Below are 19158 nucleotides of genomic sequence, written 5' to 3' on the forward strand. Positions count from 1 at the left end.
AAGGCAAGATTTCTTTCTTTCTAAATCTGAACACCCTCTTAAGGAGAGAGGAAGGAAGCATCCGTGAGAATACCACTTCCTCGGCTAGAGGTTTGATTCTTGCCTAACTGCAGCGTGCGCTTGTATTTCCATCAGTGCTACACAGCGCCAAGCATAATACATCCAAATCAGATGTGTTGGCGTGGGGCGATGCTTTGTCACGGTGCTTCCTCCTTTTGTTAATGCAGGTAGCCTGTCTTTGCGGTATGGCTCGTCAAAAGAAAATACCCTGAGAAGGATCGTCCGACTTCCAGTTGGAAAAGTGATCTTTGCGCTAGGATGCTAGAGGAGGAGAGCACTTAACTCTTCTATCGGTCCTTGTACGCTGGCTAACAAAAGGGAAAAAAGTTCTTGCTTCTAGGGTCCGTCTAAAGGTCTGTTGAATGAACAAGTATACAGGCTTCATTCCTTCCTCCACTGCTCTGGATAGTAGAGTTACTCAAAGGACCCAACAGCTGAGGAAGTCACTGTGTGCTAGTGCCGATACAAATTCTGCTCATCAGCTCTGGATCCAGATTTCCCAAGTACAGAGCTATGGAGCTGTCTGTAAATACGTTACTTGTACTGTAGCTAGCGAATGGGACTTTCTGATCATTTGTCTAATACATAATAGTTATTTTATGGCGGTTTATTGCTGCTGTATTACACCCTTCCTCTTCTAATGTAGTTATGCACCAGGGATTAAGTAAGCAGGTGAATGGGCTGGCCATGCTAATCTTAACTCGTTGAGCCTTCATTGTGAATGGATGCATGTGATATGCATCTCGTATCCCCTATAGCCTTGTTAACAAGTCTTCTAACAAAAAAGTTGTTAAACAATTTGCCCTGCAGGACAGAGTAAAACAGCAGGGGATGGGCAAGGAGATGTTTGTCTAACCGTGCTCACAAATCATGACCTCTTCTATCTGGTCAGGGGTGAACATAATCAGTGAGCTGGAAATCCTAGCACAGGGATAACCTTCATATGGGGTTCAGCAATACCTTTGCTCTAAGTTTGATATCATAACATTTTATGTACCCATGGGTTTGTAATTAGGAGTGTAGTTTGTCATCACTTCCAAGAACTTTGTCATAATACGGTCGTTTTAATACATCAGTAGAAAAAAATGTAGTACTTGCTTTTCTTTTTAAATCAAATTTAGCTGTTTAATTCACTTATGTTATTCATAGCTGTCAAGCTGCCAGTGAAATTCCTCCTTGTAGGCTATGAAGCTGCTTTTGAGAGGTAGTATTTGGACAGAACCGAAACCTCAAAATGTTCCACAAACTTTAAGAAAGCAAAACAAAACATCCTTGCTGTGTTTTGTAGATGTCATGGCAGGAGTAGAAAGACCACCTTTCTACTCATCCCTCCGAAAGCATTTATTTTTTCAGCTGTTGTTTATATTCATTTGAATCCTCCTTAGGATGTAATCATTTTAAACAGATCACTTTGAAGGATGAGTGCGGTTGGGGGGTGGGGGAGAAGAACCCTGTAGTTTTAAAATGCAAACCAAATTACACTTGAGCAGGAGAGGAAGGAGAACTCCTAAACAAGCAATTGCTAAAATAGTTCTGCAGATAGCCTGCTGTTAAGCTGGGCTGGTTTAGAAACCTCACTCTCAGCAACGCTACAGTATTTGTGACGTGGCCGTATTGATATATGGTGTACTGTCAGTCATTTTATAGCTGGTTTAGCAGTAGGTCTATGGTAGCATTTTTCTTTTAAAGTGAATGCTGTCCTTTGAGTAATCTTGGTTCATTGAGACTTGTGAACCTCGCTTTAAACATTTCCAATCGCCGTATCTGGGGCGGAGCACCCTGACTGGAAAGTTGCATTTTACAGTTGGAGGTAAGGTGTATTTTTCCTTTATTCTCTACCAGCCATACTTTCAACCTGCCCTGTATCACCGGGCAAACAGCCTGTGGGTCTTGTGGTTTTCTCTTGTTGGAGCTGGAGCCTGTGCTGTCTGAAATGGATGTGTCAAAGGTGGCCCAGGCAGGATCAGTTTCCGTGGAGAAGCAGTGTGGTTTCTCTCATACCAATGTCTTGTCTTTGGAATTAGGCAATGCTCCTGCGCTTACATACCTTTGCTACGCTTGAAATCCCAACGTTGCCCAGTGCTGCTTTTTGCCCTGTAGAAGTAGCATGTAGCTTTAGTGTTCAAAAATCCTCAGAAAAGTTAACAAGTCTGCATACATTCAGATTTTGTTTTGTTTCCTTGTCTTTCAAGAGAAGAAAGTAAGTCAGAAGTTAATCTTTGATCTTGTGGAGAGAGGTTTTTGAACAATCAATACGAAGCAATTACTTAATTACCTGTGTGCTTGTGAGTGCAGGGTGCCGTGTGAGCGGGCCGGGGTACGGCCTGCTCCAGTGCCCGGGGACTGGCAGAGCTGAACCTGTCTCTTTGCCTAAGTTACATTTCAGATCTGCTTCCTGTGGTGCGGTTGAGGTCGCACTGCCTAATGAAATGCTGGCAAAGATGTTTCATCTAGTGACTCCTTTTATTCCTGGGTTATCGGGCAGGTGTCAGTTCTTGAGAAGCGACAGTCTGACCAGCACAAGTTCTCATGATGCAATGCCATAAGAATTGGAAATACCAGCTTAGGCGTCAGCAAGTGGCATATTATTATAAACTAGTATCTACCTCTTTCTGAAGGGAAATTGTAAAACAGTTCATCTGCTGCTAAGATCATCTTGGAAGGACTTGGGCTTCTCAGTGATACTCATAATGATTTTATACTTAAGAATTATTTGGGTATAGATGATGCGGGACACAAGCTGCCAACCTGAGCATCCCCATCCATCTGCAACAGTGAGCGCTGTTGCCTTTTTTTGCTAGCAGTGATTTCTTAACTGCATCTCAGTATTCCTCCATCCCTCCTCCCCTGCCGCCCCCCCCCAGTTTTATACAAACAATAACAAAACCCATACCTGATGGTTGACTTCACTTCTACTAGTACGTGGAGAGGGGAAACGGGTTTGTATCACTTGTCTTATTAGCTGTTTCTGAAGGAAATTAATTCAGGGGATCTAGTATGTACCAGGATGTCTGTCTTTATATTTTCAATACACAGGATTGAGCTTTTAGGACTGAGTTTAGTTTTACTTGCCTTCTTTGACAGAGGTTGTAATATGGTGATGCTAAGCTTAGAAGCTGTTTTGCTAGCCTTCAGTTGTTCAGCTAGAGTATGATTTCAGAATTTGCCTGACAGCTGACAAGCTTTGTGGAAATAGCCTGTTCTCAAAGGGGAGGTTGGCAGGTTTGCTTGCACCGTCAAATATTAAATGAATCTTTTATTACAGTGCAGCTATGCAGTGTAATAGAAGCGTGTTGGCATCTTAGCAGTGCGCCAAAAATAGTGCATATGTTTTCGAACCAGAAGTTTTTGGAGTAAAGTTAACAAACAAGTTAAATTTTTTGAGTGCTAGCCCAGTGGAAGAGTTAAGTAATCCCATCTCTCCATATTGGCTGTGGGAATGTATAGACTTCTTAAAAACTGGGGTAGACAGACTGTGTAGTACTGAATATCATCATTTCTCCGAGTTTGTAGCTTTGGATGCATGTGGCCACTTTTTATTGAGCAGGTTTGGGTTTACGTGCTGAATGAACAGAGCCTGGCACGAACCAGTGCCTCACACTTGAAGGAGAAACTCCTGTTGAGTAACTAGCAGAATACTTGGGTACGCGGTCTTAAATCTTTCTTCCACCTGTGATCTAGCAGCAACTTATTTTCTCTAATACGGTGGTGATGAGACTGGAAATGTAATGTGGGACCCACCAGAAGTTTTTAGATTGCTCTCTCCTTTAGACTCACCAGCAAGGTTATATGTCAAGGAGATTAAAATTTTCTACAGCTCACATCTAGCATTGATAAAATTGCATCTGTGTTTAGATGAATAGGTGAAAGAATTGCCTAAAACAGGGAAGGCACAGCTTGTGTAATGTTGTACTGTAAAAGCAAGCTTGTTTCTAACCCCAGTGGTCAGGATGTCTGTCATGGTAGGATACATCTTCTCAGCTTTTGGTAAGCTGTATTTCACTGAAATTCCTGGTCTGAATTTCCTAAGGACTTCTGCTAGAATTAATGTAAGATATTTATCTTAATAAGCTTTTTACTGCAGAATGCTACGGATGTTGGCGAGAGCCTTCTTTGCCAGTTGTGACTCAAAATGATCCCACTGATATTAAGCTTTGCAGGCTTCATGAATCAACAGAAGCATCTCCCTGTAGGGTTTTAAATTAACAGAACAATTACGATGTATTTTACAGAGCCTAATCTGGCATAATTGGATTTCAGATATTTAACTGGACCAACACCCTTCCGCTCCAATAGAGCTAAAACAAAGTTCTCGGAGGAATCCAGCACACGATCACTGCTCTGTGCCTACCTTGTGAAAAACAGGATGCTACTTGCACAGCCGTCTTTCCCCGACAATTTCTTTAGTTTTTGACAAGCGGTTGTCATGTCTTTTGTGTTACTAGATTGGTGGTAGTAATGACTTCAGGAAGAGCTCGTGTCATTCCTTTTGTTAATATCTGCTCAATGAGTCTTTCCTAGATATACCTACATATAACCTGTGATATGAAACAAGCAGAAGTATAAAAGATGACAAGTGATAATATTGAAATACACGTTGGTTGCCAAACGTGATAGCGTGCGTCTGGTTTTCTTTTTCTTGAGTAGTTTTATTTTTATAACTCTTTTAAGCACTTTTGAATTGCTTGTAGCAAGTTGTAATGATGTTTCAATCATTTATTGTTCTGGGCAACACAAGGAATACTAAACTGTTGTAAGATCATTTACACTGATAATTAGTCGTTGCATGTTCAAATTTATTAAAGCTCTGTTAATCTCTTCCTCCAGACCAATTGCTTGATGAGCTGCAGCTGAAATATTTAACGCTTCATACTTATGCCATCGGAGATGGAGCCCAAAGCTAACAATCTCGTTTTCGGGTGTCAGCGAAGCTCAACATCTGACGATGACTCTGGCTGTGCCTTGGAAGAATATGCCTGGGTCCCCCCAGGCCTCAGACCAGAGCAGGTACCGACTCTGCTTCTGCATTTTTAAAATAAGCCTCGTAAGGACTGTCTAAGGGAGCGATACCCTGCCTCTACAAGTCTATTTAAATTCTTATAATATATAAAACTTAAATTCATCTAGAACACTTCTTGTTTTGTTTCCTATTCCAATGAGGCTGTGTTTAGGGAGCTTAAAATCCTCACCACTGAGGAGTTTTATGTTCCAAAAAAAGTTCCCAGTCAAGATTTTTCAATAAATATGTGCTGCAGAGGCATGTATTGTCGAGTTTAAAAGCAGCATAGAAATTTGCTTTCTCTTTGAAATAAGTTATTAGGTTAAATTAAAGCTCATGGCATACCTCGTGACATTGTGCTACTTGGCCAGTACTTCACTGCACGTGTACAACTCTTTAAATAATTAGGCATTTGACAACTGGAACATGTATGCTACTCCACCACACATAAACAAAAATATTCTGTCACTGTGACAGGTAGTAATGTATTTTACGCTTGTTTAAATAGTTGTACGCCTGCCATTTGTTCATGCCAGGATTTCTCTTGTATGGTCTCTGGAGCCGACATTCGTGGGTTGGTTGGGCTGTTCCTTCCCCTCTCCCCTTTCTTCTTTATCTTCTATAACATGACGGTAATGGAAATAAAAGTGAAATTATTGATGAGTAAGCTGAGATCAAAATGAACCTCTCATAGTATTCATTTACTTGATGATATTGCAACTGTGCTGAAGCTGTGTACTCAGTAATACCCAGTGTTAAATGGGTAGAGTGGCTTTGCAATGTTTGTTAATGGAGGCAGAGCAACCCTCCTTCAGCTGGCAAGCTAATACAGTCCATAGTTACAAAGGTGCAGAAGATGTCTCCTTTTTGCTATGCAGAGATTTTCTTAATCATGAAAAAAGTAAAAAGTCAGCAGGAGTGGCAAGTAATAAGCTATTTTTAGGGAAGCTTTTTATCACTTGCTTAAGCATATATAAGAATCCTGATGAATCGAACCTTAAGGCGAACAGCAAGGTAACGTTCTGCCAGAACAATTAAATGACATAAAATACCCTCATAATCCAGCTAGCTCAAACTCACTAAAGGTTTTTTTCTAAGAAGAACTACTTATTTTGAGAACGGTGCAATAGACTTGAGAAAAGGGCATAAAATATCTTTAAAGCTTCATTTTGTACTGCATGTGTTATCTTTTCCTACAGCTTCTTGAAATACAGTCAGTAGTAAGTGGGCTTACAGTAGACTTCTGATGTTTAAATTTTGGTTAAATGAAGGCCAAATCATGTTTCGTACAACCTTTCCCTTGCTTCCTGAGTCAAGTGACTGATTACTGCCTCTGTTTTATCTGTCTTGCACAGTAATAAGCTGTTGACCTGAGCATTATTTAAATCTGGATGGCAAGTAATATTTTTGCCAATAGTTGGCTCTTATTTACAGCCCCAGGCCTCGTGACAAGCTGGAAACTGCATAGGAAAAACAATAAATCTGTAGCTGTTCCACAAAAATATTTTTTGCCATTGGGCTTTGTCATAGTGTTCATTACAGCTTTCCTGTCATAATTTTCTTCTGAAAAAAAAAAAAGTGAAGACTGATAGGTGTGTACACTTAATATTGATTTCTTTATCAAAAACATGCAGCCTGTGAAAATTTCGTTAATTTGCATCTGATTGAAGTGTGGCTGGATCCAGCCTCCTCCCAAGGGAAGGATGTTTCCACCTTCTTACCAAAGCCCACATGGAAGCAATGAAAGCTGATGCTTTGGGTGAACCTGATCAGCGGGAGACTACAAAACAGCTTTTGTCTCAACAATGTGTAAAATGCAGAGAGCAAATTAAATTTGTTTATATAGTGGCTGTTTTCTGGAAAGCTTCATGCCTTGTGTGGTAAATTGCAGAGGGAAACTTGGAATTTCCACAGGGTTGTTGACCAGCCCTGAAGGGGGTGGGAATAATGAGAACATTAAATGTGCATAATTTATGATACCCCCCTAATTGTCACTGCAAATTGCATTCCAGAAAAGCAATTCAGCAGCTGGGTGCTAGTTTTATCAGAGACAATTCAGGTTTGCTGAGCTGGTTCATCTGGGTCTCCTATTTTCAGCACAAACCCTGTCACAGGTCTAATGTAGCGTAACCTTCTTCACTCATAAATGAGACCTGAGATAAAACAGTAGCTGAAGGACGCTTGCAGCGCTTGGGTGATGTGTGTCCCTCGCTCTGAACTCTGCGTTCCTCCTGGTCAGGTCCAGCTGTATTTCGCCTGCTTGCCAGAGGAGAAGGTCCCTTACGTTAACAGCCCTGGAGAGAAACACCGAATTAAACAACTTCTCTATCAGCTGCCACCTCACGATAATGAGGTAAATACAGAATTTAGGGTGCACCGTCAGGGCTTAGGTCTCCCTGGTGGCTTTTACGTGGAGAATTACCTACCTGTGTATTTATTACAAGCCTAAACTGTGGCCTGCAGTGGCATCTGACCTATAAAGCAGCACGGTGTGTACACTGAGTCCATTGTTTAGCTGTCCGGTTGGCTTGTGTGCAGATAAGAGCTGTCTGGAAGGACGCTGCCTTTGCTTGTTAGGGAGGCTGGTGTCACTGCAATAAACTTAACACAAGTTGGTTTTATAGTGTTTGCAGCCACCCACCAATTACCAGGAACCTACAAATTCCTGGAATTGCATTGTAGCACACAAAAAGGATGCTTTGTGATAGTAAAAGGTTTGCATCTCAGATATGCAGTGTAATTTGGAGTAGAAGTGGAAATAACAAACAAGCTCTTTGTAAGGAAAGGGGGCGGGGGTGTCAATACTTAAGATCTTGTGTATACTGCAATACTTAGTTGTGGGCACTTAGCCATAAATCTAAAGGACAATGTTATGGCTGATTTAGGTTCATTCCATTATTTTAGGATAGCAGCAGGTTTTGGTTTGGCTTTTTAAAATCTTATTTCTTGCCTAGACAACTTCTTAGTTTAGCATGGTGGGGTTTTTTTTCCCCGTAATGCAAAATCTCTCTCCGTACTACTTTTGTATTATGCCATATTAGCTAAATAGTAAGATGGTAGAGAAGACAAGTTGGAAAAGTTTAATGATGATTGCCATCACGCCTGATGAACTTCTTGCATATATGCACTTACTTATTAATCTGTTACTTTAAAAGCTCAGTATCTAAAATAAGTTCTCCTGTGTTTTCACTGGAAGGTGAGATACTGCCAGTCTTTAAGTGAAGAAGAAAAGAAGGAACTGCAGATGTTCAGTTCTCAGCGCAAAAAGGAGGCACTCGGCCGAGGAACTATTAAACTACTCTCAAGAGCAGTGATGCATGCGGTTTGTGAACAGGTAATACTACTGGCGCCACAAGCCAACTAGCGGGCTGAATAATGTAAAACTACAGTATCTCAATATTACGTGTAAGCTTATCTCTGTCTATGTCGGAATGCCAAAAAAAAAAAAGAGCATATTTTTGAAACTGCACGTAAATAGAAAGAAGGTAGTGCTTGCTTAAGCAAAACACAGCCTTTGATACCGGGAATGAACTGAATCTTTGATATATTTCCTACTCAAAAAAACCTGTTGCTGACTCATACGTAAGTAATGACAAACGAAAAACAGGCATATTCTTAAAAATGTTATTATGTATTAAATAAACTTCTATTCACAAGAGGTTTGTTGATGCACAGTTTGTCTAGACCAAAATGGAGAATATTTTTTTCCCCTCTTGTCAGAATTTTGGAATAAAACCTGCATATTGGGTTTGGTGTTTTAACTTAGTTTAAATGCTAGAAGCTAGTAGTTTGGGATGGGAAGTGTGTTCACCTTCTGGTTTTGTTCCTAGTGTGGTACAAAAGTTAACGGCGGTGAAGTTGCAGTTTTTGCCTCGAGAGCTGGGCCTGGTGTGTGCTGGCATCCCTCCTGTTTCGTGTGCTTCACATGTAACGAGCTGCTCGTTGACCTTATCTACTTCTACCAAGATGGAAAAATTCACTGTGGCAGACACCACGCTGAGCTTCTCAAACCTCGATGTTCAGCCTGCGATGAGGTAAATAATTCACATTTCACAGCCAGTCTACGCTCCTGTTGTTCAGGTAACAAACTGCATCATTTGGGCAATTACTAACTTCAGATGCATTTGTTTAAGAAGTCAGGACTCCGCTGCATAGATGTGTTTGAAGGCTGAGGGGGGGATTCATTTCTTGTCAAATTGGCAATATTACAAGCAATATGATGGTGTTTAGAAAGTGCATACCTGTATTTAGAATTGAATCTTGTAGATTGAATTAGAAAAAGGATCTGTACAAATATGCCAAAATAGCATCAGTGAGGTTTTGGCCACTTAACTAATACTTTACTTTTTATCTCTGAAAAGATCATTTTTGCTGATGAGTGTACAGAAGCTGAAGGTCGCCACTGGCACATGAAGCACTTCTGTTGCCTTGAGTGTGAAACAATCCTGGGTGGACAGAGATACATCATGAAGGATGGGCGACCATTCTGCTGTAACTGTTTTGAATCTCTCTATGCGGAATACTGTGAGACCTGTGGGGAACACATCGGTAAGTATGTCCTTTTTAAGCATTAAACTTACAAATTAAGGGAAAGCCAATTTATGAAATTATTTCACATTCCAGAAGTGTGGATTGTGCAAGTGATTTTTCTTTTTTAGAGAAACCCAAAGCATTGCTTTTTCTCCCTTTCCAGGTGTTGACCATGCTCAGATGACCTATGATGGACAGCACTGGCATGCCACAGAGACTTGCTTTTCTTGTGCTCAGTGCAAGACCTCTTTGCTTGGCTGCCCTTTCCTTCCAAAGCAAGGGCAGATTTACTGTTCAAAAACCTGCAGCTTGGGAGAGGATGTTCATGCCTCCGACTCTTCTGATTCTGCGTTTCAGTCTGCTCGATCCAGAGATTCTAGGAGGAGCGTCCGCATGGGAAAAAGCAGCCGGTCAGCTGACCAGTGCCGCCAGTCTCTCCTCCTGTCGCCGGCCCTCAATTACAAATTTCCTGGCCTTTCAGGCAATGCCGATGATACCCTTTCTCGTAAGCTGGATGATTTAAGCCTTTCAAGGGAAGAGGCAAGCTTTGTTAATGAAGACTTCTGGAAAGGAAGAGTAGAGCAAGAAATGCCTGAAGACCCTGAAGAATGGGCTGAACACGAAGACTACATGACTCAACTTCTTCTGAAGTTTGGTGATAAAAGCCTCTTCCAGCAGCCTGCTGAAGTAGACATTAGATCAAGCGAACACTGGATTTCTGATAGCATGGTCAAGAGCAAGTTGGACTTGAAAAAAAATAATCCAAGCCTGGCAAGTAAGAAGTATCAACCAGACATGTACTGGGCCCAGTCACAGGATGGCTTGGGTGACTCTGCCTATGGCAGCCACCCAGGCCCTGCCAGCAGCAGGAAAATCCAGGAGCTAGACATGGAACACGGGGCGTCAGGATACAAACACGACCAGACACCGTGGTATGGAGGTTCACTTGAATGTTTGTCTGACCTGAAACAGCAAGAACAAAGTGTTCGAGACTCAATGGATTCTTTGGCTTTGTCTAACGTAACAGGTAATGGGGGAAAAAAATGAATGGTTTTGATGGAGAGGTCAACCAAAGCGTGCATGTTGGAGTATTTTGAACTAAGACTTTCCATATCTGTGATTTCTAAAAAGCTTTAGTAGCAAGAGATGCACGTAAAGTAGGCAATAGCTTTTATCAAGCACATATTCTTCCACAAGATATATTTCTGCTACTTAAATTCTATTTACATTCTTCTCCTTTCCTTTGAATTCTTTCCTTTGCTTATAACAAAAAAATCCATAATGTTAAACAGAGTAAGAATGGTCTTGGACTATGCATTTGTTATATACAAACCACCGCTTTAAGCAAACGAAGATTTATTTGTTTCCATACCTTAAGTACAAGAAGTTGCATTATATACTAGAATAATATTAAAGATAACCTGCAAAACACTTTAGGTAATTTCCTGATTTGCTTGTAAAAATATGTAGAAAATCTGAAAGGATGGTAAGCTTCTTAGCCTTAGGAAATGAGGTTTATGAGATTATCTTTCTCCATTGACTAAAGAGAAACTGATAATCCACTTTTGTGAACCTCCTTGTCAAACGTGATTGAAATTAGCCAAAGGGATAGAAGTCAGATATGCAACTGTCTGTGTGTTTGTGTGTGTTAACCTTCCTTTCCGATTTCCCTAGCAAAAACCCAAGCCTGAGAGTTAGGTACGAGAGGCCCATTTTAAAAGTTGTCCTATCCTCTTCTCCATTCCTTTCCTTCTGTAATCTGAATTACTGTAGCTATGCTCGTGTAGCTCAGGACTGACCACGTGCAGTAATGAGGGAACTGATGAGGGGAGCTTGGTTCAGGGGGCATGGGAGGAGGAACTAGCGGTATGGCACTTGGGAATGTCACAGGCAGATGACGCTGCTGTTGTGGGAATGAAGGGTCATCGGACACAAACCTGGAATAAACCACGCCAGCTTACTGCTGATGATTTTTGGAGGGTAAGGATCCTTCTTTGCGAGGCAGTAAGCCTGGCTTTCCTGTAGAAACAGCTGGAATACTGAATTTAGTGATACCAGAAATACCAGAAACATAGCGGGACAACCAGGGCATCAGGCCCAGCCAGCACGGGTTCATGAGAGGCAGGTCCTGCTTGACCAACCTCATCTCCTTCTATGACCAGGTGACCCGCCTAGTGGACGAGGGAAAGGCTGTGGATGTGGTCTACCTGGACTTCAGTAAGGCCTTTGACACCGTCTCCCACAGCATTCTCCTAGAGAAGCTGGTGGCTCACGGCTTAGACAGGTGGACTCTGCGCTGGGTAAAGAACTGGCTGGATGGCCGGGCCCAGAGAGTTGTGGTAAATGGAGTTCAATCCAGTTGGCGGCCGGTCACGAGCGGTGTTCCCCAGGGCTCAGTATTGGGGCCAGTTCTGTTCAATATCTTTATCAATGATCTGGATGAGGGGATCGAGTGCACCCTCAGTAAGTTTGCAGACGACACCAAGTTGGGCGGCAGTGTTGATCTGCTCGAGGGTAGGAAGGCTCTGCAGAGGGACCTGGACAGGCTGGATCGATGGGCCCAGGCCAACTGTATGAGCTTCAACAAGGCCAAGTGCCGGGTCCTGCACTTTGGCCACAACAACCCCATGCAGCGCTACAGGCTTGGGGAAGAGTGGCTGGAAAGCTGCCTGGCGGAAAAGGACCTGGGGGTGTTGGTCGACAGCCGGCTGAACATGAGCCGGCAGTGTGCCCAGGCGGCTAAGAAGGCCAACGGCATCCTGGCCTGTATCAGAAATAGTGTGGCCAGCAGGAGCAGGGAAGTGATAGTGCCCCTGTACTCAGCACTGGTGCGGCCGCACCTCGAATACTGTGTTCAGTTTTGGGCCCCTCACTACAAGAAGGATGTTGAGATGTTGGAACGTGTCCAGAGAAGGGCAACGAGGCTGGTGAGGGGTCTGGAGAACAAGCCTTATGAGGAGCGGCTGAGGGAGCTGGGGTTGTTTAGCCTGGAGAAAAGGAGGCTGAGGGGAGACCTCATCGCGCTCTACAACTACCTGAAAGGAGGCTGGTAGCGAGGTGGGTGTTGGTCTCTTCTCCCAAGTAACAAGTGATAGGACAAGAGGAAATGGCCTCAAGTTGCGCCAGGGGAGGTTTAGATTGGATGTGAGGAAAAATTTCTTTACTGAAAGAGTGGCTAAACATTGGAACAGGCTGCCCAGGGAAGGGGTCGAGTCACCATCCCTGGAGGTATTTAAAAGACGGGTAGATGAGGCACTTAGGGACATGGTTTAGTGGGCATGGTGGTGTTGGGTTGACAGTTGGACTCGATGATCTTAGAGGTCTTTTCCAACCTTAATGATTCTATGATTCTATGAAATATTTTAGCCTTAAAAATGGCAAGCACGGACCGTAGAATAATTTTAAGTAATTCTTTTTTTCTTAGAGACTTAGCTGTATGCGTGTTAGAGCTGTTTAAATATTTTAAACTCCCTAAACTTCTTCCCCTCTTGATGTCCTCCTAATGTTACCGAACTTTTTGGTAATCAGAGCTAATACTTAAATGTTTTACGTCAAAACAAAGCTTAAGTCTTCTATGAAGCCAGTCCTTTTGGTAGTAGTTCCAAAAAACACTAACAAGGTCTGCTTTACTGAAAAGAAATGTTTAATATTTTGTTGTAAGACTTATCTCTTTGACAGACCTCTCATTTTCCTTCTCCTCCTTTCTCTGCTCCCACCACAGGGGCTTCGATGGATGGAGAAGGCAAGCCACGGCCATCTCTCTATTCTTTGCAAACTTTCCAAGAACTGGAGGTAGAGGACTGTGAGAAAATGAGCAACATGGGAACTCTGAATTCTTCAATGCTCCACCGGAGCACAGAGTCCTTGAAGAGCCTGAGCTCAGAGTTGTGTCAGGAAAAGGTCTTACCGGAGGAAAAGCCAGTGCATATGCCTGTACTGAGAAGATCTAAATCCCAGTCTAGACCACAGCAAGTGAAGTTTTCCGATGATGTCATTGATAATGGAAGTTACGAGAATGTTGAAATACGTCAGCCTCCAATGAGTGAAAGGACTCGTAGGCGTGTGTACCATTTTGAAGAGCGTGGCAATCGGCCTTCTCATCATCGTAGAAGAAGTAGGAAGTCTCGTTCAGATAATGCACTTAACTTGGCCACAGAAAGAAGGTGCTCTCCAAGAGAGAGATTTCGTTATTACTCCCCTCAGGATCATGAAAAATTTATTCAGAATAGAAGCTCACGTGAGATTCGGGCGTATATTCAAAATGCGGAGCTGTATGGACCATATGCCCATACTAGGTCTGATTATGCACTGCGGAATCAGGTGGTTGATAAATTTTTTGGATTGTATGGTGAGGAAGATGACTCCTGGTGTTCAACTTCATCCTCATCATCCGATTCTGAAGAGGAAGGGTATTTTCTAGGACAGCCAATTCCACAGCCACGATCACTGAGATATCCGTACTATACAGATGACCTTTCTGGTCCAACTACTGCGTTATCTAGTTCTCAGTTTGGGCAAAGGACAACCAAATCAAAGAAGAAGAGGGGACACAAAGGAAAAAATTGCATCATTTCTTAATTAATTTTTAACAGTTGGGAAGTCCAGTCAACTCTGTAGCTACAGTCCGAACCACAGCTTTTTATATTAATAATTGTACTTAGGCAAGTTGCTAAGGTTCTTCATGCTTTGCCAGTGTAAATGATAACCCTGCCAGAGTTTACATTGTACAAGTAACATTCAGAAATGTCACCATGCCAAATGATGATCTGCTCAGATATTGCTAGGTTTACATATTATGTTTCAGCTGTCAAAATAGTGTTACTGCAGTTCTTGATACAGGCGTTTTGTAGGCATTTTATTTTACGCTCGCTATTCACCTACGTTGAACTATCTGAGAGAGGGGATTCAACAGAGATCAATAAATAAAATCGTCAGTCCTGTGCTGTAGCTATACCCACACAGGGTGATCTTTGACTTTCTCCTCTTACCGCCAAGAAAAAGAAGGCTCTGTACTGTGCCCTTTCTTCACTGATAAAGCTCGCTCTTCCTCCTTCAAGTTTCCTTACAAAAACTGGACTTTTTTTTTTTACTTGGGAAAATGCTCCGTTTCCAAAGAGGCCACTATTAAGGAGGCAAAAATCAGAGTGTGGGAGCTGAAGTGCTTGAGGCCTTGATGTATCCTAAAGCAGCACTAAATGGTTGATACGTTTAACTTTCACAATACGTTTCCCTCCACAATTTTTTAAGGATTCCATCCCTCTGTAAGGGTGGGGGGTTTTGTGCCCGTTTAAAGGAAGATCTTAATTCAGCTGCTGGAATTGGACTTAGCTGCCAACGAGTGGTGATGTTGTTTAGGCCGTGCCCCGCACCCCCCAGCAGTGAAAGAGAGAGGTACAACTGCTGGAGTCCTTTGCTCAGGCATGTAACCCCATTTAAGTCAATGAATCTACTTACGTAACAAATACTTTCATAAGGGCTTAAAGGATTAGGCTCCAGAATTCTGTCTTTTCAAATGCATTATCCAGGTTTTAAAATGTATTAGCTGCAATTTTAAATCAAAACCCATTGATATTTATAATGTAGTATTTCATAGGCTTAAGTGTATTCATAATTTAACAGTGCAAATACTAATGTACATACTGTACAGTTAAAATTTTAAAAGCTGAATATTTTTATATCCCTGAATTTGAAGAAGTTTGTTACAATATCAAACTAGATTTGTTAGGGGTTTAACAGCAGCGTTATGGATGAATTATTGCTTGTGTTTTAGTCAGGGGTTTTAAGTTGAAAAATACTGAAAAAATGTTTAGTGCAAAACAGCTTAATTTTGTCTACTAGGTATTAAAAGCTCTGTATGCATGGTGGGGCTATGTAAATACTCTCTAAACTATGGCCCTCTTAATCTTGCAAGTGTTATTTATGGGTCAAGCAAAATGTAAACTATATAAATGTAAAAACCACACAAGCCTGGAATATATCAGTACAACAAATATGCAACTCCTGTGGATGTGGATTATTTTTTTTTTAGTTATCATTATTATTGTTCCCCTCCTTTCCCAAAAGTAGTTTCTGAAGTTCGCTTACATAAGGGGAGATGCTGGGTGGTTCCAGAAGGCAAGCTGGCAAAAAAACCTGTAAAGTAGTAGGTAATCTCAGAAGTTGCCTTGAGCCCGTACGTGGAGCAGGAGCTATTTTAAGTTATAAGAAACTTCTTCCACTGGTTTAAAGAAAGGGCAGAAATTTGTTAGTTGAATTAACGGTGACATCCACCGATTAAGATAGTAAATGCTAAAGCCATTGGCTTTCTGACCACCTGAAGAAAGGTAATTAATGAAATAACAGATGCTTCCTACCGAAAAAGCCTGGCAGGATGAACTAAGCTTGCCCTTCTTGAGGATGTCGAAGTTTGGAAATAAAAGCAGCTAGACCTAAGGGCGGGAATGGACACATGAGTATCGGCTTCCGGCAAAGAAAACGAAGCTATTGCTAAGGCTAAATCAAACTGGCAGTTACTTGCCTGTATTTTTCAGGGTAAAACAAGCAAGAGCTCCTTTACTCCCAGAGGTGGTATTCACCGTGTAAGTCAGTCTCTTTTCTAGTACAAGCAAGTCTTGTGTACAGGAAAGCTGATCAAAGTCATACCATGCTGCGTTGCATGGGCCAATGGGCGGCTCGTGGGAGGCTTCCAGCTGGCGGGCTGCCGTGGTGGCTTAGGCAGCTTTTGCTTTCCTAGCAGCCAAATGCCTGTTGTGCTCAAGTGTATTACAACCAGACGGCCGGGACGTACAGGACTTGAGGAGAGACGCTGACTCGTCAATACTTTCCCCAGGATGCTCGAACAATGATGGGGACCTTCCATTCTTACCTGCATTTCCAAAGGCAGGGAACCGGGATGTTCAGCTCCGGCTGTGTCCTTTTTGGAGCAAGTAACTCTCTCGCGGAGAAATGCTCCACCCGTGGTAGTTCTTCTGATCTTACACCATCTTCTGGGATACAGCATATGTACTCTCCCAAAGTGCAGTGTCTTACCGAGTATTATAAAAGATGATAAAAGTTCTCCATAGATGGTTAGTTGCTTCTTAATACTTTCTTCTTTAAAAAAAGCAACCAACTATTCAACACAGATCTCTAAAGCGTGTCATTTACAAACTATCATCTTCAGAGTTAACTTTCACGTTACCTCCCTCTAAACCTCAAAATAAATGAGCGGAAAGATGTACCTCTTCCCCATGCCCTTATACAAACCCCAAGGATAACTTTGGGCTAAAGGTGTCGTTGCCGGGGCACTGGGAACTTGCTGCTCCTGCAAGGGCTCTGGGTACTTCAAAATGCATGATGATGTAAATAGTGACAGTTCCCCTCTCCCACCACCACTGTCTAGATTGTTGTTTTTCAGCTGGAAGCTTTGGCAGCGGATGGAGGCCTTTCCTTGTCCTCAGTTTTACTCAGGAAAAAATGAGAGGCACGTTTGTCTGTGCAAGGGGGTAATAAACCTCCTGTACGCAGTGCTGCTCTCCCTCTAAACAGCAGCGATTCTTCCAGCCCGAGGCAGGAGCTCTGACCTATTTTCCCTCAAGACCAGACTCGGCCAAGGAAGGTAGGGTTGCACGGCACGATGCCTAGGGGAGCAGTGCTCCAGCGTTGTTGCCTTCCAGTGGTTAAGCAGCTTGTTCAGAGCTAGTTTAGATACCGCTGCTCTGAGGCACGTACCTCTCCCTTACCTATGCTGGGCTGCAGGACCACAAGTAATTAAGAGCATTAGAAAACATTTAGACAGCTTTGTTTTGCTGAGGGATGGACTGCTGAGAGACGTTCATGTCCGGGGAAGAATGACAGGTACTCGTAACCACGCTTAATGAAGGACGGGCTAACTTGTATTTTTATCCACTTTAAAAATTACACAGTTTAAAGACGGCTATACAACTTTGTTTAGTTTTTTCAGCTTGACATAAAAGATTTCTACTTCGTTATTTTTGATCACTTCCTATGAGAAATGTTTCTAATTGATTCTTCCACCTTAAGTCTAAAGAGAATGGTATGGGATATAGTGTCTGCTACCAGCACAAGACTCAGATGCAGTCACCGTAGCTGTAAGTTCTGTGCTGTGTTTGTTATTAGAAGTAGTACCTATATTCCAAATGGAGCTTATACCCTGGTAGGCACCTAAGCACCGCACAGCCGCTCGCTCGCTCACTCCCCCCTGGTGGGATGGGGGAGAGAATTGGAAGGGTAAAAGTAAGAAAACCCGTGGGTTGAGATAAAGACAGTTTAATAGGTAAAAAAAGACCAACCAACCAACCAAAAAAAAAACAAAAAAAATACCCCAGTGACAAAAAAAAAACCCCAGCTGCTCACCACCAGCCAACCGACACCCAGCCAGTTCCTGAGCCATAGCAGCCCCGGCAAACTTCCCCCCCATCCTGACGTGATTTTATTGCTGAGCATGACGTCATGTGGTACGGGATATCCCTTCCGCCAGTTGGGGTCAGCTGTCCCGGCTGTGTCCCCTCCCAGCTCCTTGTGCACCCCCAGCCTGCTCGCTGGTGGGGTGGGGTGAGAAGCAGAAAAGGCCTTGACCCTGTGTAAGCACTGCTCAGCAGTAACGAAAACATCCCTGTGTTATCAACACTGTTTCCAGCACAAATCCCAAACACAGCCCCATACCAGCTACTGGGAAGAAAATTAACTCTATCCCAGCCAAAACCAGCACAACCTTTATGATAGTGAGAAATATTAGGCCAATACATTATCCTCATCAGCAGAGAAAACCTTGCACAGAAAACATGGTCGCAAGGAACTGGTCCTTCTCTGATCTATGGCATCAGCTCCTTTCGTATCTGGGTTTTATTCCCAATTTTCACCCTACCCGCTTACATTGTCACTCAAAGCTGCCAACTCACCCAGTGAGGTAACAGATCCATTCAGAACTGCTCCATCCTTGGCAGATAGCACTGAATTTCCACGGTCCTTTCCTTCCTTTTCCTCTTCCCTTTTTATTCTTTTAAGGGTATCTGCACATTAATGAGCCCTAGGAGTAAGGGTTTTTTTTTCAGGAGCTCTTTAACGGTGACGAAGAAAATAAATTCCTCCAGCACAGCATCTGGTTCCTTCCACCAATGCTCTTCCTACCCCTTTCCAGGAGCCCCATCGAGGCTGTCCACGAGACCGAGGACAACTTTTTACATTGATATATGAAATAAATCCAAAGTATACGTATGTTTGTTTCTACAGGAAGCAAGACGAAAAGCCACGTTTCTTGCTTAACTAAGTAAGTTGTGATTGGCATAATATTTTACTTACATCAACAGAAAGCATACATCGCAAAAGGTTAAATGTGAACATTCAACATAATGACACGTATTAAATGGAAAACCAGTTACCTATCGCTCATGAATGTGAATTAAACCTTTCACAGAAACAGCACTTTTATAAAAAAGATTCAAGAGGCTCCTTAGTTCAAGAGTAAAATTTAATCCATTTTTAAAAAAATGTCAGATTAAGCTAAGGACAACCTAACAAACTTCTGAAAGATCTTACTGACCTATTGGCTAATCTAAAACACCAAAGAA

At 42.5% G+C, this 19158-nt stretch overlaps 1 protein-coding gene across 1 annotated transcript; it reads left to right on the forward strand.

Annotated features, from left to right (window-relative positions):
• The first annotated feature begins 4935 nt into the window (after positions 1–4935).
• PRICKLE1 (prickle homolog 1 (Drosophila)) lies at positions 4936–15581 on the forward strand. Its single transcript, XM_009327605.1, has 7 exons — positions 4936–5067; positions 7299–7412; positions 8256–8393; positions 8890–9093; positions 9421–9607; positions 9753–10616; positions 13311–15581. Exons 1-7 carry the CDS (start codon positions 4936–4938, stop codon positions 14165–14167), a joined length of 2496 nt encoding a protein of 831 aa, XP_009325880.1. The 3' UTR covers positions 14168–15581.
• The last annotated feature ends 3577 nt before the right edge of the window (positions 15582–19158 follow it).

This window comes from Pygoscelis adeliae, unplaced genomic scaffold (genome assembly GCF_000699105.1).
Source record: "Pygoscelis adeliae isolate BGI_AS28 unplaced genomic scaffold, ASM69910v1 Scaffold113, whole genome shotgun sequence".
Classification (NCBI taxonomy): Eukaryota; Metazoa; Chordata; class Aves; order Sphenisciformes; family Spheniscidae; genus Pygoscelis; species Pygoscelis adeliae.